General features: G+C 37.6%; 1 protein-coding gene across 1 annotated transcript in view; it reads left to right on the top strand.

Moving 5' to 3' along the window:
• Positions 1 to 604: 604 nt before the first annotated feature.
• CPB1 (carboxypeptidase B1) overlaps positions 605 to 26,468 on the top strand; it is a gene marked incomplete at both ends in the record, with an annotated part of 39,461 nt that continues 13,597 nt past the window's right edge. Inside the window, 9 exons of the mRNA XM_081234216.1 lie at positions 605 to 675; positions 782 to 857; positions 8,132 to 8,256; positions 21,491 to 21,590; positions 21,679 to 21,780; positions 22,616 to 22,717; positions 25,051 to 25,161; positions 25,251 to 25,341; positions 26,041 to 26,243. Of these exons, the coding sequence (XP_081090342.1) occupies positions 605 to 675; positions 782 to 857; positions 8,132 to 8,256; positions 21,491 to 21,590; positions 21,679 to 21,780; positions 22,616 to 22,717; positions 25,051 to 25,161; positions 25,251 to 25,341; positions 26,041 to 26,243 (981 nt within the window). The remainder of the gene's footprint in view (positions 676 to 781; positions 858 to 8,131; positions 8,257 to 21,490; positions 21,591 to 21,678; positions 21,781 to 22,615; positions 22,718 to 25,050; positions 25,162 to 25,250; positions 25,342 to 26,040; positions 26,244 to 26,468) is intronic.

Raw genomic sequence — 26,468 nt, 5'->3', positions numbered from 1 at the left:
ATACAATAGAATACCACTCGTTAATAAAAAGGAACAAACCAATAATACAAACAAGACACTAATAGATCTCAAAAATGTTATCTTGAATGAAAGAAGCCAGACACAAAGAAATATATACCATATGACCTCATTTATATAAAGTTTTAGTACAGACAAAATTAACGCATGAAGCTAGAAATGGGAATAGTGGTTGCCTGAGGGGAGTACAGAAATAGACTGGAAAGATGCTCAAAGGAACTTCTTAGGCTGATGAAAATGTTCTACATCTTGACTGGGGTGTCAAATTCTACAGACTTTGTTCTATATAATTCTCAAATCAAAAAAATGTTAAAGGCTATAAAATAGATTTTAAAACTCCTTTACCTCCAGACTATTCTAGGTCTGACATCCAAATCAGACAGGCTGAACTTCAGATTATTTGCTCTGTTTCCACAGGTGTTAAGAGAGATATACTCGAAGACTTTACACAGCTACCAGGGCAACAATGCCAGGAAAACCTTTAATCAAGACTTGATAGTGATTATTTGCAATCAGGAGAAGAAAACAAAGAACACCCCGGATTATAAAAGCAGGTGAAACCCACCAAAAGACCTAATCAGGCACAATGCTGGCGTTCTTGATTCTCGTGACTGGGACCCTAGCCTCTGCTCACCATTCTGGTGAGCATTTTGAAGGGTAAGTGACTGACACCTTAAATGAGAAGCCCTTCCTCGCTAGCCAAAAACTTTGAACACATTACCCAATGTTAAATTTTCTCTTTCTTCTGTATCTCACCATTCAGTGAGAAGGTGTTCCGTGTCAGTGTTGAAGATGAAAATGACATCAACTTACTCCGTGAGTTGGCCAGCACCAGGCAGGTAAATAACAATTCTATGCTATAGGGTTTCCTTCACACTTATTTTAAAATCTTAGATTACACTATGATTCCATCAAAGGAAGAATGACATGAAATATTAACTATAGCACTTTTGTAGCAAGAAATAAAAACTTGAAAAACATTTAGTGCCCCCATGCCTTCTTTTTCTGCCTAAATTAGATTGCCATAAGCCCTATAGTATTATAAATCCAGGGTAACTTTTTAAAGAGCTGCCAGAGCATGATAACTGAATGAGCTGAAACTGTTGCAAAGGTCATAGAACATCTAATGTACAGTAACTTCCCTTCTAAGGCAAAAGAGAAAAATGATCAGCTTGGATATTACAGAAAACTGGGCTTTTGTCCAACTTGATATTCATTTCCACATCCCATGTATCATCTGTTCTCTTTGATTTTCTTTCATTCCAAATCAAACAGCTTGAGTTTTCATGACCTTGATTCAGGCCCTCTTAATGATATGGCATGAAGGAGGTAAAGAAGGTAAAAAGCCAGGAGTGATTTTCATACTTTTACTTTCAAGAAACCAAAATCTCTAGGCTACTTTATTTTTAAAAATCCACTGTATATGGGATGAAAACTGACAGTTTTAATTATATATAGTGTGTGTGTCAGGAAGCTATTGCTGACCACAGTAGTTTACTTGATCCAATGCTGTCTTTTCATGAGTATAGAAACCAAAATATTCTACTAGCTCCTAAGTATCTATCTATCCATCCATCCATCTATCTTTCTAATAGTTATCTTTTTAGCTTTTAAGGTGTGGAGGAAAAAAGAGGGTAAAGAGTGTCATAATCTGAAACAGATTCAGAAGGTTAGAATTGAAAGAGAATATAAAGCCATCTATTGCAGCCTTCCACTCAAACTTGAACTTCCTCAGTGGAAACAGCATCCCTGGTTACTAGCCCTGATAAAAACTGTTTGAGTATTTCCAAGGATAGGAGGAATACTGCTTTTTCAAGGTAGCAAATTTGCCTTACAAATCATTTTAATCGTTATACTGAACTGAAAGCTACCTTCTCTATCTTTGACCCACTGGACCTAGTTGAGTCAAATACTGTCTCACTTCTAAGATTTATCTTTTCCAGGCCTTCCATCATTTCTCTTAGCACTGGTTTACAGACACTTGATCATTCTTGTCACCTCTGAATATACCTCAATCTTTCTGTCTATATTTCTTTTTTAAAATGTAGCTCTCAGAATTGACAATGGACCTCCAGGTGTGCTCTGATTAATACATACTGTAGGACCATTGCCTGCTTTCATTTGTAAAGCAGACACTTATTAATGGGGCCTAAGATTCTTTTTAGCATCATGAACAGTTAGAATGCTCTTAGCTTATAGTAAAGCTACTGCCGATCAAAACTATTAGGCTATTTTTTTCTCACATGAATCACCCTCAAGCAAGGTATTCTTCCTTCTATACTTGCCAAATTGATTTTTTTAACCTAAATGCAGGATTTTAGACTTACTCTGTTAAAAATTATCTTGATAGCATATTGAGACAGTTTTAAAAATTAATTCACTCATCCAAATAATTCTTCGCCCTAACTTTGTATCACCAGCAAGTTTGATAAACATGCCTTCTTGACTTTTATCTTTGTCACTGATAAAGGAAAAACATTAAGTAAGTCAGCGGTCAGCACAGAATTAGAGGCACCCTTCATGGTTCATTCATCTAATACCTATTTATCATGAGGCTCCAATATGCCAGACACAGTGTTAAGTAAGCACTGAAAGTGGTTCATTAACCAACTCTCCTTGGATGAGTTTGCTCTACTACCCAAGTTACTGTGGTGTTACCTACAGCTAACACTGTGCTTTCCAGCTTGTAAAGAAGAATATAAATGCAGAGACTTGGTCAAATGCTTTGCTAAGATCCAGATTCAGCATTCTATCAGGCTAGTGGTCTCTTTCAAGAATAACATGAAGTTAATTGGGCTTGACTTATTCTTTTTTTTTTTTCTTTTTTCTTGGCTTGACTTATTCTTGCTTTAAACCATGCTGGCTCCCAGGGATCATGGCTTCCTTTTCTGAATATTCACAGTCCATCTGCTTCCAGTTTACTTTGCCAGTATCCATGCCAGGCCCCTGGAGCTCCCGCTTCTGGGATTCACGTGTCTTCCTGTTCACGAAATCCAAGACATGCCCCCTCCACTCCTCAGTGATCCCTTCAAGCTCTGATTCCTCCAAGATTGCTGAGAAAGTTCTGCAATCACATCCTCAGTATTTTTTTAGTTACCTAAAGTTCAGCATTTCTGGTGGTCAAGAGCAGAGAATCCGGACTCAGACTTCGTGGGTTCAATTCCTGGCTCTACCACTTGCTGGCTGGACTTTGGATGCCTCTCTGGGTCTCAACTTTCTCATTTGTCAAATAAGGAGAATAAGAGCATTTACCTTACAGGATTGTTGTGAGATTTAAAGGAATTAATATAAGTAAAGCACTTAGAAAGAACTTATATAGTAAAAACTATGTAAGCGTTTGTTACCATTACTGTCATTAGATCCAGGATTTTGAATGCAATTTCCATTACCAGACTAATCCCCTCTCTACTTATCTATCCTGGGCCTCAATGTTCTCTTTCCAAAGAAGGTTCTTCTGCTAAAATCATAATATTTGAAAATTTCTTTACTTATGGTAATTTCATCTTTCAGTATAACTCCTTAGAAAAGACAAAAGCCAAACAAGAGTTCAATCTGGCTACTTCCTCTCTTCCAGCTGCAAACACTATACTTTAGCTCCAAGCAGTGAGACTGCGTGTTTCTTCTTTATTCATTTTATTTCCAACATGATTGAAAAAGATTTTTAATCGACAGATGAATGGATAAAGAAGGTGTGGCACATATATACAATGGAATATTATTCAGCCATAAAAAGAAATGAAATTGAGTTATTTGTAGTGAGGTGGATGGACTTAAGAGTCTGTCATACAGAGTGAAGTAAGTCAGAAAGAGAAAAACAAATACCATATGCTAACACATATATATGGAATCTAAAAAAAAAAAAAATGGTTCTGATGAACCTAGGGGCAGGACAGGAATAAAGACACAGAGGTAGAGAATGGACTGGAAGACACGGGAGGGTGAAGGGTAAGCTGGGAGAAGTGAGAGAGTGGCATGGACATATATACACTACCAAATGTAAAATAGCTAGCTAGTGAGAAGCAGCCGCATAGCACAGGGAGATCAGCTTGGTGCTTTGTGACCGCCTGGAGGGGTGGGATAGGGAGGGTGGGAGGGAGGGAGATGCAAGAGGGAGGACATATGGGGATATATGTATACGTACAGCTGATTCACTTTGTTATACAGCAGAAACTAACACAACATTGTAAAGCAATTATACTCCAATAAAGATGTTAAAAAAAAAAAGTTTTATTCTCCTTAGCAATCTTGCAAGTGCAGCATATTCTGGACTGTAGCCTTCCTGATAAGATCATTACAAGGGCATCTAGTCTTTGTATTCATCCTTGGCCATGTGTCCTTCCTCCCTGCTTTTGAACATGTCCTTTTAAAAGTTGAATATATTGGAGAGACCTGTGACCACAATGGACTCTAGCAGCCTCCCTCTTTCCATATGTAATTGTATAGTAAGGGTTTTATTTTATCTCCTTGTTCCTTCATTGGAGACATTCACCACAAAACCTATTTTCTTTTCTCAGTACTTTCTTGAACTCTGTTTCTGTAGTTTCAGGTACATGTCCAAGGTAACTTGGTTACAGTCTTCCAATGCTCCCATCACTTCCATTATGATTGTAAGCTTCTCCCTGCTGTCTGGAACTAGGCCTAGAGTAGAAGTCATTTCCTCTTCCAATAAGAAAGGAAAATTCCATCAAGATAAATGAAGAGTCTATCATATGCTCAACTCATAGTCAAACGTAATGTGAAGAAACAAATTTTTGTAAATATGTGAAGAACCAAAATTCCCCAACACAAATATTTATTCTTTTATGAATCCTTCTTATTCCCAAAAGAATTTAAGGTGAATACCCTACTCGCTTTTGTGCTGGTTTTGTAATATATTTTAGGAAGGACTCTTTAAGTATTAGCCAGCTGGCTGATTAAGTTGACATTCCCACAGTGGTATCACTTAAAGATATTCCTTTATCTTCCAACAAATGGTTGTCACTCAGGTTCCTGGATTTATAATTTTATAACCTCAGTTTTATAACTCCTTTACATATAATAATTCAATTCCCCATATCTCATATCACATATTTTACTCCACTTCCATATTTTAAACATAGGTCTCATTCACAAAGTGTTGGTAATTACCGAAATTTATATTTATCTCCCTGTACCAATATTTTAAGTTTATTATTTGTAACCATACTTAATGCATTGTAAACATCTATAAGGCTATAATGTTGCTCCTGATTTTTGGCTCCGTTTCTCCTAAGAACTGGGGACTAACTCCAGGCTACTAAGTCTGCAACATATTTGCAGGACTCCATAGTGTTGGATGTTGGTATGTTTGCTGACCAATTTTCTCCTTGTCAAACTGGAGTTTTAACAGGACCTCAGGTTACATCTGCAAGCCTTCTGTCAAACATGCTTATGAGATTTCTCTATCCCATTTAAATATATATATATATATATATATATATATATATATATATATATATATATATATATATATATATATATATTTCTCCCAATATTTGGCAGAGCTGGGACAAACGTTTGTACAAGAGTTTAGAAGATTAGGGAAGGCAACTTTCAACTTAATATCAGAAGGAAAACCATCCAAAAGGCAATTAGGCTGTTCTGAAGTAGTACTAGATATACTCAAGATTGTATTAGAACCATCACCAAGGATATTGTGCAGGTATTTGTTACTCTAAGTGGGAAGCTACCATCTTAATGTAGGTTCTTCCAGAGCAGACCCTTAGACAAAGATTCAAGGGCAAAGATTTCATTTGGAAAGTACAGGGAGCCTGGGTAGACAAGTGAGGAGTGATACAGAGAAGGGAGGGCAGCAAACAAAAGGGGCACTATTAAGCCAGCTACCACAGAGGATGACTAGAGCTTAATCCTACAGAGAAATTCCAGGAAAGGGTGCAAACCACATGCATCAAAATTATCCCACCTGAGAAATGAAAGAATTGGAATATTTAGACATCAACTTGCTAGGGTCATTGGTTAAGCACTTCTCTGGAAAGAGTTATTTCTTTGGCACCTCCTGCCTGCTGCGAGCCGTTAGGCTTTTTCCAGTTTGGGGGAGTTTTCAGCCACAGAGATGCAGATCTTGGCAGTGGGGAGTCTCCCGAGCACGCTAAAAGGCTCCAGTGTTAAGTATGAGTGGGGCACTGTTAAGTTGCCTACAGATGCTTGGAGGACTTTATGTGCTTTACCAATTCTAAACCTCTGTGTCTATAATAAAGATACACCTCCCTCTCCAATCCCACCATGGAATGACAGGCATTTATTAAGAACACAAATTCAGAGTTAACTTTTAAAAATATGCTTTCTCCTATAATGTGCTTGTCTTCATGGCCCTTCTCTTTACAATGCTGGCTAACTAGAATTCATTACCAGCCCTTGCTTTCTCTGTCTTTATCATGATAAGCCTTTATACTTCCTCCACTACCTTTTTTTTTTTAATATTTATCTATTTATTTGGCTATGTTGGGTCTTAGTTGCAGCACGCAGGATCTTCATTGTGCTCACGGGCTCTTCATTGCAGCGTGCAGGCTTCTCTCTAGCTGAGGCGTGCGGGCTTCTAGAGCATGCAGGCTTAGTTGCCCCTTGGCATGTGGGATCTTAGTTCCCTGACCAGGGATCGAACCCGCGTGCCCTGCATGGTAGGCGGATTCTTAACCACTGAACCACCAGGGAAGTCCCCCTCCACTATCTTTTAACCTCTCACCTTTATCCTCTCATCTTTGACTCAATAGATCACATTTTGCAGCCAATCCTTGTCAAATTATCAGTACTCTCTCTTTTCAATACCTTAGTGACAACCATACTCACACTATTTCTTCTGGAATCCCTCCTGTGAAATCCTAATGTCCCTGCCTCCCATTCTCCTGACCCTCCCTATGACCCTGACTCATGATTCAGTACCCTCTAGACATCTACAGAGGTTTAAAGATTACCAGGACAAGATATAGGCACCTGGATTCTCCACAGGTATATCTAAAATTGAGTCATCTTATTATCTTACATCATCAGTTTCTATTTAACAACCTCTAAGTCTGCCCAAACTCCCTTCTAAGTTCCAAAGCAATGGTCCTAAATACCACCACCTCTCACATCTTCACCCTGAGACTAGCGCATAAATATCTAAACAAGTATTGAGTGAGACACAGGCCAGAGAAAGATCCAATGTCAGGGTCACCTCACGTTTCTAGGCCTTTACTCAGCTCAAGCAAAGAACAGAAAAACAGAGACCTGTGAGAGGTGGAATGTCATCGGTTAATATTTTCCCAAGGAAAAAGGAGATCTGAAACCACACATCCACAAAGAAAAACATTAGAATTATCAAATATGGCATACTACTTTTGTGCACAACTTCCTCTAAACTCTCCCCATGTTTGATTTGTTCACTAGTGTATTCCTAGTCTCAGGCACAGAGCCTAGCACATAGTAGGTCCTCAGTAATGGTTGATGAATAATTGAACAAATGAAAATGTCAGCACATTATTGGATCCTCAAGAATATTTTGTTTCTGGCCATGGTTCCAACATGACCACTGTGTAAAGATACACTTTTCCTCCCTGATGGATCCTCCACAGGTCAGGGATGTTCTTGGTTCTACACATTACAATGACTTGTATAGCACTGAGTTCCAAGATAAACTTATAAAATGAGTCCATTAAAAAGTAAGAGAAAGCTCAATTTCTCACTTTTAAATTTTGTGGCTACAGTTAATTCAGCATCATTCATTCAGCACATACATCCATTACCACAAACACTGCTATCACAATAAGCAACTGTTCTAGAAAATCAATAAATAGAAGACAGCAGTTATAGAATACTGCAATTAACTAGCATTATGGGAGACAATTATATGCTCTTCATGCTTGTTCATAATCAATTAATGCTATGTATGTATGTGTAAACACATTTATTGACATCTAACTGCTTGGTCCCAACTCTTATTCATTCAAATGAGAGATTTTTAAGAAATTTCATGGATAATTTGAGTCTGAAAATAACTGAAATAACTCATTGGAGTACAGCAATAGTGTGCTTGCTGGTGATAATTCACCCATTGAATTATAGGTGACAAGTACAATACATCTTATTCCTTATTCAGATTGACTTCTGGAAACCAGATTCTGTCACACAAATCAAACCTCACAGTACAGTTGACTTCCGTATTAAAGCAGAAGATATTTTCACTGTGGAAGACTTTCTGAAGCAGAATGAACTACAATACGAGTAAGTTTATGTTTTATAGTTATGAAAATTCTCTCTCATGTATGCTCTCATCCTCATCTCCAAAAAAACCTGAGAAGATAAAAATAAGACCAAGACAATGGCTTCCCCAGGGCCCCAGAAATAGGTCATGGCAGAGCTGGCCCTGAATCCCAAGTCTTAAGATGTCAAGTCTGGTAGATTTTGTGTTTAGTTATTGCTCTAATAAAAATAGGTTTGACTCTTGAATCCCAACTCTTTAGCCAGATATTTGACCTGCTACTGGTTTACAAGTGATATATAGACCAAAGGCCAAACCAATGGATATTCTATTACCAGCCCAACACAGTTTTAGTCCCAAATTATATCAAGTCTTCTTGCCAGGTGATCACCAGACCTATTGTGAGCCATGAGGGTTCTTCATGCTCCTTTAGATTAAGGACCAGACTAGAGTCAGACTGAGTGGTCCTTCTGTCCTTTTTCCTCCCAAAGTCCCCAACTATCTCTAATGGTAGGAGAAAGCATGGAGAGAAGGGCTGAAAGAAAGGAAAGTGGTTCCCCAAAGGCCTAGAGTAGAGTTGGCTAAGCTGATCACTCCATGAATCTTCCCCAAATGCTGCACTGATCCCTTTAAGCCTTTTAAGATGAGAATGTCCTCTAAGTGGAGACAGTTGTCCATCTGTTGATCCAACAAATAGATAGTGAGCATCTACATATAACAAATGCTGAAAAAATAGATAGGGCCCATCCCCTTCAGAAGAAAATGAACAAAGAATTGCAATATGTGTACCAGATGTCAAGAAGAGTAAAGAGCTGGAATTGCAGGGGAGCGGATCAAGTCTAGGGATCACGGAGGGCCATACTAGGAAAGGAGGCTTCAGCTGAGAACTAAAAGATGAGGAGTTAGCCAAACAAAGACAATGAAAAATCATACTCTAGGCAGAGAACAGACTGTATGTTAAGGCTTAGAACTTCCCTCAATCTGCATTTGAGGGAAGGAGGAAATGAGGTCTTTAGTCTAAAGCAGAGTTTTTCCTCCAGAGAGTGGATCAGCAAGGAGCAAAGAGACAGTCTCACACTCCAGTCTTGAACATTCAAATGTTTATCCAACAATCCCCTACCATAAGCTCAAGTCTCCATTATATTTTGAGAAACTGTGACCTACATAATTTTGACAGAAATTTTCTCTTATTTTTCACATCCTAAAACTACAGAAGAGTATTTATGCTAGTAAAGCTATCAGAATTGTCACCTATAAAATCTGCATCTCCATTAGAAGAAGTGGTACAGCATAATGCAACAAGCAAATGCCTTGGAAAAAACAGACAAGGCTTAAATCCTGACTCTGCAACTTCCTGGCTGTCTGACCTTGGATAATTTGCTTAACCTTTCTGAGCTTCAGTTCCCTTGTCTTTATGAGGAAAGGATCCTTCTAACCTTATCTTCATAAAGTGAAGATATATATAATGCCACTCTCAAAGGGCTGTTGTGAAGATGAAATAAAACAATATGTAAATAAATTGCAACTGATATTTTTATTGCTGTGAATGCTGCTATAGTTTACTCCTGTACAAAGAGGTAGATTATACATCTTTTAAAGGTCAACAGAAACTGTTTTGTTTAACCCCATTATCATGCTTCACACAGCTTAGCTATCTGCTTCTGCCTGAGGGAAGTGTCAAAATGTGACCTTAAGAATTGACTGTCTTTTTAAAACAAAGATACAATACAGTAAGTTTCAAAATGTGATTAAGATTCACGTCTGTGATATTTTGCTCTTTTTATTACACTAGGAAGGACTTCTAAAATCCTAGCCTATAGGAGCCCTTAATAATATTCAAAAAGATGAGTTTCCTTATAATTCTTTAAGAAAAACAGAAGGAAGATCAGTGATCATAAGCTAACCCTAGCCACCTGAATTGACATCCTAATTCTACTCAGATCACAAAGTAGCAAAACAGCTTCTAATCAGGTAACAATCTCCTTTTACCAGGAGGAAAATTCATGTCTTTTTTTAATGTGTAAACGTTTAGGGAATTGTGTATGAATGTTGTCTCACATAGAATATAGGATGTTCCCTGAAGGCTAAGATCTTGTTAATTTTTGCTTAGCACATTTGTGGCATATAATTTCCTAAATATTAAGTAATAATAACTCCCTAGAAATCCTGGAGCAGCACACCAGCAATATCCTTGCTGGGGCTGCAAGCAGTCCCTGTGCATCCCATTATTACCTCATGTGGTAACTAATATGTATTTAGATGGTTTCCTGCTGGCAAGAATTTGCAGTTGTTTTTCTATGTAACAGGAACCATCTACTGTACACGTTCTACCAAAATAGCTTTTCAGATTTTTCAGTGGTTCCAACCCTCTTCACTAAGACTTTCATCATTTGGTAGTTTTAATCAGATTCTGAATTACCATGGGAAAAAATTAAAAATGTGTGCACCAAGAAAAATAACAGTATTTTTTTAATAGATCTTTACTGTGGAGTGTAATTGCTTCACAATACTGTGTTAGTTTCTGTTGTACAACAAAGTGAGTCAGCCATATGCATAAATATATCTCCATATGCCCTCCCTCTTGAGCCTCCCTCCCACCCTCCCTATCCCGCCCCTCTAGGTGGTCACAAAGCACAGAGCTGATCTCCCTGTGCTATGCGGCTGCTTCCCACGAGCTATCTATTTTACATTTGGTAGTGTATATATGTCCATGCCACTCTCTCACTTCGCCCCAGCTTCCCCTGCCACCCCATGTCCGCAAGCCCATTATCTAAGTCTATGTCTTTATCCTGCCCTGCCACTAGTACCATTTTCTTTTTTTATTTTTAGATTCCATATATATGTGTTAGTATATGGTATTTGTTTTTCTCTTTCTGACTTACTTCACTCTGTATGACAGACTCTAGGTCTATCCACCTCACTACAAATAACTCAGTTTCATTTCTTTTTATGGCTGAGTAATATTCCATTGTATATATGTGCCACATCTTCTTTATCCATTCATCTGTCAATGGATACTTAGGTTGCTTCTATGTCCTGGCTATTGTAAATATTACTGTAATGAACATTAGGGTCCATGTGTCTTTTTGAATTATGGTTTTCTCTGCACATATGCCCAGTAGTGGGATTCCTGGGTCATATGTTAATTCTATTTTTAGTTGTTTAAGGAACCTCCATACTGTTCTCCATAGTGGCTGTATCAATTTACATTCCCACCAACAGTGCAAGAGGGTTCCCTTTTCACCACACCCTTTCCAAAATTTATTGTTTCTAGATTTTTTTATAATGGCCATTCTGACTGCTGTGAGGTGATACCTCACTGTACTTTTGATTTGCATTTCTCTAGTAATTAGTGATGTTGAGTATCTTTTCATGTGCCTCTTGGCCATCTGTATGTCTTCTTCAGTGAAATGTCTATTTAGGTCTTCTGCCCATTTTTGGATTGGATTCTTTGTTTTTTTGATATTAAGCTCCATGAGCTGTTTGTGTATTTTGGAGATTAAACCTTTCTCTGTTGTTTCATTTGCAAGTATTTTCTCCTGTTCAGACAGTTGTCTTTTCATCTTGTTTATGGTTTCCTTTGCTGTGCAAAAGCTTTGAAGTTTCATTGGGTCCCACTTGTTTATTTTTGTTTTTATTTCCATTACTCTAGGAGGTGGGTCAAAAAAGATCTTGCTGTGGTTTATGTCAAAAAGTGTTCTGCCTATGTTTTCCTCTAAGAGTTTTATACTGTCTGGTCTTATATTTATGTCCTTAATCCATTTTGAGTTTATTTTTTTGTATGGTGTTAGGGAGTGTTCTAATTTCATTCGTTTACATGTAGCTGTCCAGTTTTCCCAGCACCACTTACTAAAGAGGCTGTCTTTTCTCCATTGTATATTCTTGCCTCCTTTGTCATAAATTAGGTTGACCATATGTGCCTGGGTTTATCTCTGGGCTTTCTATCCTGTTCCACTGATCTATATTTCTGTTTTTGTGCCAGTACCATAGTGTCTTGATTACTGTAGCTTTGTAGTATAGTATGAAGTCAGGGAACCTGATTCCTCCAGCTCTGTTTTTATCCCTCAAGACTGCTTTGGCTATTCAGGGTCTTTTGTGTTTCCACACAAATTGTAAAATTTTTTGTTCTAATTCTGTGAAGAATGCCATTGGTAGTTTGATAGGGATTGCATTGAATCTGTAGATTTCTTTGGGTACTATAGCCATTTTCACAATGTTGATTCTTCCTATCCAAGAACATGGTATATTTCTCCATCTGTTTATCTCATCTTTAATTTCTTTCATCAGTGTTTTATAGTTTTCTGAGTACAAGTCTTTTGCCTCCTTAGGTAGGTTTATTCCTAGGTATTTTATTCTTTTTGTTGCAATGGTAAATGGGATTGTTTCCCTAATTTCTCTTTCTGATTTTTTGTTGTTAGTGTATAGGAATGCCAGAGATTTCTGTGCATTAATTTTGCACCTTGCAACCTTACCAAATTCTCTGATTAGTTCTAGTTGTTTTCTGGTGGCATCTTTAGGATTTTCTATGTATAGTATTATGTCATCTGCAAACAGTGACAGTTTTACTTTTTCTTTTCCAATTTGTATCCCTTTTCTTTTTTCTTCTCTGACTGCTGTGACTAGGACTTCCAAAACTATGTTGAATAAGAGCAGCAAGAGTGGACAACCTTGTCTTCTTGCTGAGCTTAGTGGAAATGCTTTCAGTTTTTCACCACTGAGTATAGTATTTGCTGTGGTTTTGTCATATATGGCCTTTATTATATTGAGGTAGGTTCCCTCTATGACCATTTTCTGAAGAGTTTTTAACATAAATGGCTGTTGAATTTTGACAAAAGCTTTTTCTGCATCTATTGAGATGATAATATGGTTTTTATCCTTCAATTTGTTAATATGGTGTATCACATTGATTGATTTGCATATATTGAAGAATCCCTGCATCCCTGGGATAAATCCCACTTGATCATGATGTATGATCCTTTTTAATATGTTGTTGGATTCTGTTTGCTAGTATTTTGTTCAGGATTTTTGCATATATATTCATCAGTGATATTGTCCTATAGTTTTCTTTTTTTGTGATACCTTTCTGGTTTTGGTATCAGGGTGATGGTGGTTTCATAGAATGAATTTGAGAGTGTTCCTCCTTCTGCAATTTTTTGGAAGAGTTTGAGAAGGATGTGTGTTAGCTCTTCTCTAAACGTTTGATAGAATTTGCCTGTGAAGCCATCTGGTCTTGGACTTCTGTTTATTGGAAGATTTTTAATTACACTTTCAATTTCATTACTTGTGATAGGTCTGTTTATATTTTCTAATTCTTCCTGGTTCAGTCTTGGAAAATTGTACCCTTCCAAGAATTTGTCAATTTCTTCGTGGTTGTCCATTTTATTGGCATATAGTTGTTTGTAGTAGTCTCTTATAACCCTTTGTATTTCTGTGGTGTCAGTCGTGATTTTCCTTTATCATTTCTAATTTTATTGATTTGCATCCTCTCCCTTTTTTTCTTGATGAGTCTGGCTAAGGGTTTATCAATTTTGTTTATCTTCTCAAAGAACCAACTTTTAGTTTTATTGATCTTTGCTACTGTTTCCTTCGTTTCTATTTCATTTATTTCTGCTCCGATCTTTATGATTTCTTTCCTTCTATACTGACATTGCTTTTCTTTGTTCTTCTTTCCCTAGCTGCTTAAGGTATAGGGTTAGATTGTTTATTTGAGATTTTTCTTGTTTCTTGAGGTGAGATTGAATTGCTATAAACTTCCCTCTTAGAACTGCTTTTGCTGTATCCCATAGGTTTTGGGTCATTGTGTTTTTGTTGTCATTTGTTTCTATGTATTTTTTTTCTTGTTCAATTTCTTCAGTGATCTCTTGGTTATTTAGTACTGCACTGTTCAGCCTCCATGTATTTGTGGGTTTCACAGGTTTTTCCCTGTAATTGATTTCCAGTCTCATAGCATTGTGGTCAGAAAAGATGCTTGATACGATTTCAATTTTCTTAAATTTTCTGAGGCTTGATTTGTGACCCAAGATACGATCTATCCTGGAGAATGTTCCATGTGCACTTGAGAAGAAAGTGTATTCTGCCATTTTCAGGTGGAATGTTCTATAAATATGAATTAAATCTATCTGGTCTACTGTGTCATTTAAAGCTGTGTTTCCTTATTTATTTTCTATTTGGATGATCTGTCAATTGGTGTAAGTGGGGTGTTAAAGTCCCCTATTTTTATTGTGTTACTCTCGATTTCCCATTTCATGGTTGTTAGCATTTGCCTTATGTATTGAGATGCTCCTATGTTGGGTGCATAAACATTTATAATTGTTATATCTTCTTCTTGGATTGATCCCTTGATCATTATGTAGTGTCCTTCCTTATCTCTTGTAATAGCTTTCATTTTAAAGTCTATTTCATCTGATATGAGTTTGCTACTCCAGCTTTCTTTTGATTTCCATTTGCATGGAATATCTTTTTCCATCCCTTCACTTTCAGTCTGTATGTGTCTCTAGGTCTGAAGTGGGTCTCTTATAGACAGCATATATATGGGTTTTGTTTCTGTATCATTCAGACAGTCTGTGTCTTTTGGTTGGAGCATTTAATCCATTTACATTCAAGGTTATTTTTTTTTCTTTTCACACACACACACTGTATTTTTTTTACAAGAGATAAATAAACTGACACCAAGCATTGTAAATGGATGACCACAACAAAAGCAACAATGATTGCAATTACCAAACATGAAACACACTCACATTATGTCATAATATTGACATTTAGTCCTGTAATCCTCCACTGTAACAGCTCCTTTACTTTGCAGTGAAAATTGATTTGTATATTTTTTGCCTCTGAGTCCTTGTGGGATTTTTTTTTAATTCAAACAGAAAGTCACAAAAATTATAATCATCCTCATCAGTTCACTCAGTCCCATGTAATTAATTCTTTTTCATCTTGATCTTTTGTTAGCACTTTTATGAATTCATCAGTTTTCCATTAGAGTTCTGAAAATGCTTATTCATTCAGTTCAGCAGTATAGGCAGTTACCAGAAACTGTACTTGTCAGAGTCTTTTCCATGAATTCCTTGAAGATGAAACCCTTTTATAGGAACATTTTTGCAAAAGCATCAGAGTATACCCAGAACTATCTGTAAATGAGAAAAGACTTAAAAGTGACCACGGTTAAAGATTTGATGAAAGTTCATAATAATGCAATTGACAAGGAAATTTAGTTATTTCTGAGATATACATTTTAAAGTAATAACTAGAATTATGACTTATAACATTATACCAGAACATGTAAGATATTTAGAAATTTCGTGTAATGTCTGAAACATTTATATTAACTTATTTCCATACAAATAACCCAAAGAAAGTTTAGTATTAGTTGGTTTTTTGTTTCTTTGTTTATACTGTAGGTTCTTATTAGTCATCAATTTTATACATATCAATGTATACATGTCAACCCCAATTGCCCAATTCAGCACACCATCATCCCCACCCCCCCACGGCTTTCCCCCCTTGGTGTCCACACATTTGTTCTCTACATCTGTGTCTCAACTTCTGCCCTGCAAACTGGTTCATCTGTATCAAGGTTATTATCGATATGTATGTTCCTATTACCATTTTCTTAATTGTTTTGGGTTTGTTTTTGTGGGTCTTTCCTTCTCTTGTGTTTCCTGCCTAGAGAAGTTTCTTTAGCATTTGTTGTAAAGCTGGTTTGGTGGTTTGGTGGTGCTGAATTCTCTTAGCTTTTGCTTGTCTGAAAAGCTTTTGATTTCTCTGTTGAATCTGAATGAGATCCTTGCTGGGTAGAGCAATCTTGGTTGTAGGTTCTTCTCTTTCATCACTTTAAGTATATCCTGATACTCCCTTCTGGCCTGCAGAGTTTCTGCTGAAAAATCAGCTGATAACCTTATGCGGATTCCTTTGTATGTTATTTTTTGTTTTTCCTTGCTTCTTTTAATATTTTTTCTTGAATTTAATTTTTGTTAGTTTGATTAATATGTGTCTTGGTGTGTTTCTCCTAGGGTTTATCCTGTATGGGACGCTCTGTGCTTCCTGGACTTGGGTGACTATTTCCTTTCCCATGTTTGGGAAGTCTTCCACTATAATCTCTTCAAATGTTTTCTCAGACCCTTTCTTTTTCTCTTCTTCTGGGACCCCTATAATTTGAATGTTGGTGCATTTAGTGTTGTCCCAGAGGTCTCTGAGATTGTCTTCAACTCTTTTCATTCTTTTTTCTCAGCAGTTATTTCCACCATTTTGCCTTCCCACTCACTTATCCGTTCTTCTGCCTCAGTTATTCTGTTATTGATTCCTTCTAGTGTATTTTCCATTTCAGTTACTGTGTTTTTCATCTCTGTTTGTTTGTTCTTTAGTACTTCTAGATCTTTGTTAAACATTTCTTGTATTTTCTCAATCCATGCCTCCATTCTATTTCAGAGATTCTGGATCATCTTTACTATCGTTACTCTGAATTCTTTTTCAGGTAGATTGGCTACTTCCTCTTCATTTATTTGGTCTTGTAGATTTTTACCTTGCTCCTTCATCTGTGACATTTTTATTTTGCCATCTCAATTTTCTTTTCCTTTTTTTATAAATGGGATTGTTTTCCTGTCTTACTGGTTGTTGGGCCTGAGGCTTCCAACACTGGAGTTTGTAGCCTGTTGGGTAGAGCTGGGTCTTGGTGCTGAGATGAGGACCTCCAGGAGACCTCACTCCAATGAATATTCCCTGCGGTCTGAGGCTCTCTGTTAGTCCAGTGGTTCGGACTCAGCGCTCCCACCACAGGAGCTTCATCCGAACCCCTGGCTCATGAACCAAGATCCCACAAGTCGTGCCAGATGGCAAAAAAAAAAAAAAGAAGGAGAACAATAACAAAGTAAAAAATAAAATTAGACTTAGAAACTCACAGCTATGTTAGAAAACATATAAAAATAAAAATATAGACAAAACAACAACTGGAAGGTAAAACAAAACCACAGTAGTAAAAAAGAGGAGGAGGAAAAAAAAAAGGTGGAAAAGGCCTTGGCTGTGGAGGGCAGGGCCTAAGCAAGGGTGAAGCTTGGGTGGTGGGCAGGGCCTATGCTTAGGACCCACAGGGCTGGAAAAGTCTGAGGGTGGGGGGCCTTAGGCTCAACAGAAGAGGCCCAGGCATGCTTCCTGCCTCTGGTCTCAGAGGGCAGAGGACCCAACCTGGGAGCCCAGCAGGCTGCTCCTCCTGGAGGTCTCCTCTCACCTGCCTCTCCTGATCTCCCTCCTATGCCCCCAGGGCCCACATGGCCCGGAGGGGACTTTGGAGTGCAGGGGACTGGCCTGGGAGCTCAGCAGGCTCCCCCAGCCCAAGTGGGTGGGGCAAACACCCTCTGCTCCTTTCCACTCCTCTGGTCCTGGAAGGCCCCTCCCACCTGCCTCTCCTGTTCTCTCCTGGGTTCCCTCCTATGCCTCCAGGACCAACCCGGCCTGGAGGGGACCTCTGAGGGCGTAGGACCTGGCCCGAGAGCTGGGCAGACTTCCCTGGCCTATTGGGAAGAAGAAATGCTGGGCCCACTCCCCCCCTGATCTGAGTCCCCAAGGGTCCCTCCAGGGTGGGAACCCCTCCCCCCTCTCAGCCACCCCTCAGGGGCACCAGTCCTGTCCAGCCTCCGTACTCCCACGTCCTACCAGTTCACTTGGGGGTTCTTCCTGTCTCCTTGGGCATCAGTGTCCCCCACCAGCATCCGGCAGGCACCCTAGTTGTGGGGAGACGTGAACTCTGCATCTTCCCACACTGCCATCTTGACTTCACCCCCCCCAATAACTGTATTTTTAAATGCTTATGTCACACCCTAGGTACAGAAAGACTAGGAATTGGATGGTGTAAATCTCCCACTTATGGTTCTGAAGCCAAGTTGACAGAATCTTTTGGTGGGTGGGCCTTCACAGAATTCCTTCTTACAAATTTCAGTAAGGTGGTCTATGCCCTATCCAACGCAGGAAGAGACTGATTGTTGCTATCTGCCTATAACATTTTTCTGCATATTTCAGATTCGATCAGTAAAGTGTCCTTGGATAACAATGTGTACATAGTAATGTTCTTCAATAGCAATGGGTGTGTAGTCTGGGGACTGACCTAATACTCCTTTTTCAGGAATCTGAAAGGGGGAGAAAACTAACTCCTGTCTCTCCTCCTCAGACATTGTGTTTCTTGCTTTGTTGGGAGTCCCGTTATCTAATTTGTCTGCATGCTGAAAAAAAGAAGAAGAAGAAGTGGGATAGCACTATAAAAGGAACACATAAAAGTATAAAATAGTGTACATGCCTCTGTATTTTGGAGCTGTAATGCAGTCCCTATTATATTATGAGTCATTATTTTAATCTCCTAGAATAGAAGCTCATTATTTAGTAATAATATTTTGTAATGTGGCTAAAGTAGTACTTTGTCCTAAATCTAATAAAATCATAGGGCTGGAAAGGATCATTTAAGGTCAATTTCCCACCTTCAGGCAAAAGCACCACATTTCAACCTCATTCTGATACTCTTTTGCAAGTTACTAGAGGACACTTTTACTCTTGGGTGTCATCTTGAATCTAACTGGTTTTATTATGCTTCTTTGTCCTGATTATTGATGAAAATGTTTAAATATTAACATAATAATAACTCTAACAGATTGTCTCTTCTTAGTACCAAACAAAACACTAACCTCCGCATTGTCACTTATTCTCCCAGATAATGTGAATTTAAGGATTGTATGCAAAAGAAGGATATTGCAATATGTTGTGGAAGCCCTATTTCCCCCCTCTACTCAGAGCTGGTTCCTGGTAGGTCAGAGATCACTATGGTTATTGTCTTAGGGACAAATGTCTACTGAATGTCCTGAGGCTGTAGAATGCCTGGGAGCAATTAACTGATGATTTCTTTTCTCTGGGCAGCCACTAAGAAGCCATGTGACCTAGATGATTATTTTACTCGCTGTCAATGGAAAATCTTGTTAAAGGGAAAGTAGATGTCATTTATCATTTCCTCTTGGATTTTTAGTTTTGCCATTCTGTCAGAGAAGTTCATCCTTGTTAGGCAGGATTTGTTCTTTCAAACTGATAATCTTGGAATACAGTTGTTTTCTTAAAGGTTTCTGCCTGTTGATTTTCAGTTTTCAAGGTTTTTGTTTTACTTGTTTTGGTTTTGTTTTTAGTTTTTAGCTATATTTGAAAATCATTTACCTAAACTATCTCTATTCTAGATGTTTCCCTAGAGTTTATAAAGGTGGTAGCTGGCAACTTTACTGTAGTTTAATTTTTTTTCTTCATAAACCTTGGAAGACATCTACGTAAATGACCAAGGCCTAGGGATTTGAGTCAAGTCATTGCATTTTAGAACTGAAAAGGACATTGAATACCAGCTAATAAATATCCCATTACACAAATTATGAAATTAAGGCCCTGAGATTAAATGACTTTGCTGAAACCAATTTACATGTTAGGCAAAACTATGACCCTGATTTTTTGATTTCTAATTCTAGATTCTTTCTAATTCCACCCTATTCCCTAACAATCCAATTTGGGTGTTGAATATAATTATAGCACTTACTATAATCATTGTTCCTAACTATAGCAGGCAGAATGACTGTCCCTCCAAAATGTCTACATCCCAACCCCTAGAACATCTGAATATATGCTAATGGCAAAGAGAAGTTAGGATTGTAGATGGAATTAAGGTTGCTAAGCAGCTGAACTTAAAATAGGTAGATTATCCTAAATTGTCCAGAGAAGTCCAAAGTAACCACAGGGTCCTTAGAAGTGGAAGAGGGAGGCAGAAGAGGAAGTCAGAGTGATGAAACATGAGAAGGACTTGAGCTGCTGTTGCTGGCTTTGAAGATGGAGAAGGGCAAAGAGCCAGGGAATGTGGGCAGCATTTAAAGGGCAAGGAATCAGACTCTCCCCTAGAGCTTCCAGAAAGCACTTCACTGTTAACATGTTGATCTTAGCCCAGTGAGACCTGTGTTGGACTTCTAAGCTGTAAAATAATAAATTCATGTTGTTTTAAGCCACTCAGTTTGTGGTAACTTATAGCAGCCATAGAAATGAAAGCACTAACAAAGTACTGATGGCTGATTAATGGGAAATTTTCTTTCCACGGAATAAATATTAAACTCTTCTCCTTTTCCTTTTTTTTTTAATACTACCTTAAGATAGTTAAGCCCTTAAGACAGTATTTGCCTCTTGCTAGGAAACAAATATCATTTAGTATTAATTTATTGCATCTTCCATAAACCGACACAAGTTCATGCACAGTTAACCAAAAGGAGAGACCAGGAGGGAGGTTCAGAGGATGTCCCTGACATACTTCATCAGAATGCCCTTGGGGCAGCCGGAGGAGAAGTAGACTTTTGATATGCGGCTACAATTCTCTGTGTGTCAGATAAAAACATTTCAAGGCTTGACTGTGGATAATAGAAGTTTCTGTAAACTAACTACTGCCCATGATATTTACAGTCTATGATCAAGGACATTAATGCTCATAAAATTGTGTCCCTTCAGAACATACTTTCCACTCAAAAGTAGCAAAGAGAAACAAAGTCATATATACCCACACCTTCACACGTGCCTCTTATAATAAGACCTTTCACCTGAATAATCATTGGTAGAAATAAGCAAGCCTCAAAGTTTCTGTCACCAATTTTCAAATTACCTTGCTACAGAACCATTCTTACATTACTTTAAACCAGCCAAAAGAAAGGCAAGCAGAAACGAATACTTTAAACTCAGTATTCTTTGGTCTAAAAAAATCTTTAGCTTGTCAATATTTCTGAATTTCCACCCATCAAGATATTTTTCTCAAAACCTAGAGAAAGGCCTCAGGTGACTGGCTGTCCCAATCTACCTGGGATTGAGTAGGTTCCTGGGACATGGGACTTTCAGTGCTAAAACAAGGAAAATCTTGAGGAAGAAAGACCATAGATAGGGCTTAAGGGCATGCTTCTGTGTTGAGCCCAAGGCCCTGATGCAGAATGCCCCAGGTACCAGGGAAATCATTTTCCAAGTTTAAGGTCCAAGGACCCCCAAACAGGTGAAGTTTGGGCCAAAGAAGAGCCTGCCTTGCTCATAGTCTCCAGTATCCTTCTCAATGGTTTACTTACTTTGTGATGAGTAGCTCAAGTTGAAGAGCATAATCAGAGGACAGATCTGACTTCATGGAGAATGTACTGTACCATCAGCTAAAGCAGAAATTCTGGGTTTTTGCTGACTGGGAAACATGCTTATGTTCACAGGAGCGCCCCCTTTGATTTATTACAGGGTATTAATAAGCAACCTCAGATCTGTGCTGGAGGCCCAGTTTGATAGCAGGGTCCGTGCAACTGGACACAGTTACCAGAAGTACAACAACTGGGAAACGGTATGATGCGCACGTGATTTAGACAGACATTGCTTTGGGAATTGAACCAAGAATGTCACATTAATCCACAAATGGTTCCATTTGGTAGATAGAGGCTTGGACTCAACAAATCGCCAGCGAAAATCCAGACCTCATCTCTCGCAGTGCCATCGGAACTACATTTTTAGGAAACACTATATACCTCCTCAAGGTAATCCTTTTTAACCATAACCTTCCCATGTCTGAGGGCTTTAAATCAATGAATTCTAACACATTAACATCTGTTTCACAGATATATTCATCCCAAACATTGTTAAAACTCTTTCCCTGACTCAAACAGATTCCCCAGATTGTTTTATCATATGTGAACTTTTAAATCATTATTTTGATTTATTCAAAAGGAAAACTGCAATAAAATAAGAGAAGTCCTATAAATTTAACCACATTCCTGTAAGCAATGTAAATGATCATCTACCTTAATGAAACTGTCCTCTCCCAGATGTTGTTTGCAAATCCATTTGCTAAAGAGGTTCATAAACTTCATATCTATCAGACAACAGTACACAGCGTATCAACAATTTGTTTCTGTCGTCCTCTAATGCCATTTTTATCATGCAATTCTAATGAAGAAAATAAAAAGACATGGAATAAATGGGAGACAAGGAAAACTTCTTACAAGATTAGGAACAATCATGATTACTTCTAATTACTCATCCAGTTGTCTTGGTCACGTCCCCTAATAGTAGCAGCAGAAAATAACCTCCATGTGAGTACAATTAAGCAGGGTAATCAAGCATCTTCTGAAAAATATGAGCTTGTCAAGCTTAATAAAAATAATAAATAGCCATGTAAGCCTTCAGCTCAAATATTGTGAGTGTCTAGAGGCAAGAACATACCGTGCTAGTATTATGCTTTAATTTAATCACGGAATGTACCTCTTGCTGCTGTCAGGTTTCACCTGTTGAGTCCAAAGCCCAGATGCGTAGTGAATGTTAAGCCCTGAATATGATGAATCACAGTTTCCCTTTTCCTTTTGTTTGTAATAGGTTGGCAGACCTGGACCAAATAAGCCTGCCATTTTCATGGACTGCGGTTTCCATGCCAGAGAGTGGATTTCCCCTGCATTTTGCCAGTGGTTTGTGAGAGAGGTCAGTATGTAGAATGATTACTGGCAGAGGAAAGTAGAAAGTATTTTTTTTTATTTCAATCAATCCCTTGTAACCTAGCTATAATAAAAGAGAATAATAGCATAGACAAAATTCATAATTCCAAGGTCCAAGCTATAAAGGTCACCAAGAGAACTTGATAAGGCAAAATTTTTAAACAGTTAGCAAATGGTATTTATTTGTATTTCACTCATCTTAACTTTCTTACCCACCTTTGGTAGAAAGGCTAACAGGTAGTAAATATCGTGGATAGGTCATTTAAAAGTTAATGATTGTGGAAAAACCACTAACTTGATCATTATCTCCTAGATTATCTCATAGATAATAATCAATGTATACTTCAGAATAAAAGAAAACAATACATAGTGGTCCCTATTCTAAATGATACTGTTTTCCACTCCTTTATAATTCTAATGTTAAGATATATGTAAAAACCCTTTTAAATATCCATGAGTCCATAATGATATAGATGATTCAATAACTTTAAAAAAAGGAGAGAAAGAACAACTCTTTCTTATAGAAGAATTACAACTAATAGATGTACAAATGAGCAAAATAGAAAGTTACCATTAGAACACCACAGTAATAACTACTTCATGAAAATCTACAGATGGATACAAAAATTAGTGGGTAAAAGTTTAAAGAGAACTAGGTTATTTGCAGCAACAAAGTATCTCTTAAAAAATATGTATTATATTACAAAGGCAAAATTTACAGTGGAGAAGCCTAGCAGAAACTACCTTAACCAAGTGAACAAGGTTAACAACACCTGTGTCAAAGTCATAAAGGAAAGTCTGAGGAATTGTCACAGATAAGAGGAGATGTGACGACCAACTACAATGCGGGGAAGCTGGGTAAAAGGTATATGAGAACACCCTGTATCTGCAACTCTTCTATAAGTCTAAAATTATTTCAAAAGTAAAAGTTTACAATATTGAAATACTTTAAAAATATAAGACTATTATTACATACAATGTAATTTCTTTTGGGTAAAGCACTTCTGTATCTATTCATTAGGCTTTTGGTTTCTAGACATGTTATGTGACCAATTGGCACCATTTAATTTCAGTGAGTATCTCACTATCTGCCCTCTAGAAAGAAAGACTTTCATCATTACTTCGGTTACCTCTAATCACAGACCACTAACAGAACATGTTTCTATAGCTCTTCCAACATAAAAAGCACATGCTTTACCATGTGTTATTTTAATAAACATACATGTATAGAGCCATGAAGAATATATAAAAACTGTTACTATACAGAAACCTTAAATATCTTTAAAATCTCTTCAAGCAAGCCTAGGGAAGAGTTGAATGTAAATTTAATATAATCCTGAGGCTGAAAGAGAACATAATAAATGGGTATGAGGTCCTTCATTCATAGATAGGTATCCACATCACTTAGCAGGGAGAGCTAGACCCTTAACAGAGTTCCCTTCTCAAGAAAGAGGAATAAGAAGAAGACTTCCATCATTATGCAACTTGAGACTTGGTGAGAGCCTCTCCAAAATCCATCAATGTGATCTCACTTCATAGTGGGAGGCTTTTTCATTCTTCTTCCTCTACTGAGACCATCTACAGGAGGTCTCAGCAAAATTAAACAAATTTCTAGATGACAGTATTAGGAACATGTATAGCCATCCATAGACATTCCTTACTTACTAGGAATACCCTCATAGTCTACTAACTTTGAAAAAAAGTTCTTATCTTCATATCCTACTAACTTTGAAAAAAAGTTATTACAATTACTATTTCAAAGGAAATGAGTATTCACGTTCTTTAAAAGTCTTTAATTTTATTGAATTTTTGTTCATCTTTAAAGTAAATAGTTAAAATAAAAAGTAATAATTATATGAGTTATATATGGATGAAATAGAGCAGGGGTCCCCAAGGCCCGGGCTGTGGACTGGTACCTGTCCGCAGCCTGTCAGGAGCTGGGCCGCACAGCAGGAGGTGAGTGGCGGGTGAGTGAGTGAAGCTTCATCTGCCGCTCCCCATTGCTCGCATTACCACCTGAACCATCCTCCCTCCCTCCCATCCGTGGAAAAACTGTCTTCCACGAAACCGGTGCCTGGTGCCAAAAAGGTTGGAGACCACTGAAACAGAGTATCCTAGAAAAAGAGAAGAACTAGAAACTATTTTAAACAAAACTGTCAGTAATATTTTGCTATTTGCTTTTTAAATATTAATAATATCTACTTCAAAAGGGGATGCCACTTTTGTTATCAAAGTCAACATTCATCTAGTCTATGTAAATTTTAGCAGCATAATGCATTCCATTTTTCCATGAAATTCTGCTTTGTAATTTATACACAGGCTGTTCGCACCTATGGACATGAGATCCACATGACAGAATTTCTCGACAAGCTAGACTTTTATGTCTTGCCTGTGCTCAATATCGATGGCTACATCTATACCTGGACCAAGGTATATGAACCAATACTGAGAGGGGCTAATGAAATTAAAACCAACCACTTTCTACTATACTTGTCCTAACCATAAACTGCACTTTTCAGTATCGAATGTGGAGAAAGAACCGCTCCACCAACGCTGGATCCACCTGCATTGGCACAGACCTCAACAGAAATTTTGATGCTGGTTGGTGCAGTAAGTATCTGGCTGACCATTTTGCATGCATCTTTTGAAAAGCATAGGAAGAAAGTAACAGGAAAACACAATAGTGTCTAAAATAAGAAAAAAATATAAATTTTTATATTTTAGAGTTCTAACTTTCTGAAAGCACAGACAATAAACAGTTTGTTTATTCAGTCAATAAAAATGTATTGCTTATTCTATTATGTTCCCAGCTGTGCTAGATGCTGGAAACATAAGACTGAACAAACCAGACATAATCCTACTACTTGTGGAATGTAAAATCTAGATGAGACCATCATTAAATAATTATTTAAACAATTATTTAAATAAAATTGTGATATAATTACAATTTTGTGACTCAACTCTCAGTAAACGATTATACTAATATAGAAAGATCTCATGGATATTAGTTTGTCCCTACTTATTAATCTTCTTACACTATATTGATCTCATTGTTTAGCACTACACAGGGACATATTGGTGATTTCACCTGCAACTTTTTAGCCTGTTAGCTTAAAAACACCCTACTCTTGTGACTAAATATATGCATACTTTATAATGTACACATATATGAGGATGATTATAAAAACTCCTGTGAAAACAACTTATATTTTAACTCTCTAACTCTCTAATTTGAAATTTTGAAACATGACCTGTGGGAACGTCAGTAGATGACCATTTGCCATTAACAACAACAATACATTTTTCCAGGTGTCGGAGCCTCTAAAAACCCCTGTGATGAAACTTACTGTGGATCTGCTGCAGAGTCTGAAAAAGAGACCAAGGCCCTGGCTAATTTCATCCGCAAGAACCTCTCTTCCATCAAAGCATATCTAACAATCCACTCATACTCCCAGATGATGCTCTACCCTTACTCCTATGATAACAAACTCCCCGAGAACTATGCTGAGTTGGTAAGTAGCCACGGTAGTAGATATAGTATTTCACTGTTGAGATTTTTTAATTCTATTCCTGGAAAAAAACATTATACAAACAATTTCTGGAAGTTCCATTCTTGATTTTCGGTAATAGAAGCAAAAAACTTACCACCACAGATTTACAAGGCATCTGAAATTGGCTAGATAAATTGGCTAGAAGAAATGTGATTTTGATACAGGGAATGATCCCCAAAATGAGGT

Source organism: Mesoplodon bidens, assembly GCF_964165515.1.
Source record: "Mesoplodon bidens genome assembly, chromosome: 5".
NCBI lineage: Eukaryota > Metazoa > Chordata > Mammalia > Artiodactyla > Ziphiidae > Mesoplodon > Mesoplodon bidens.
This window is presented reverse-complemented; position numbering and strand designations above follow the sequence as displayed.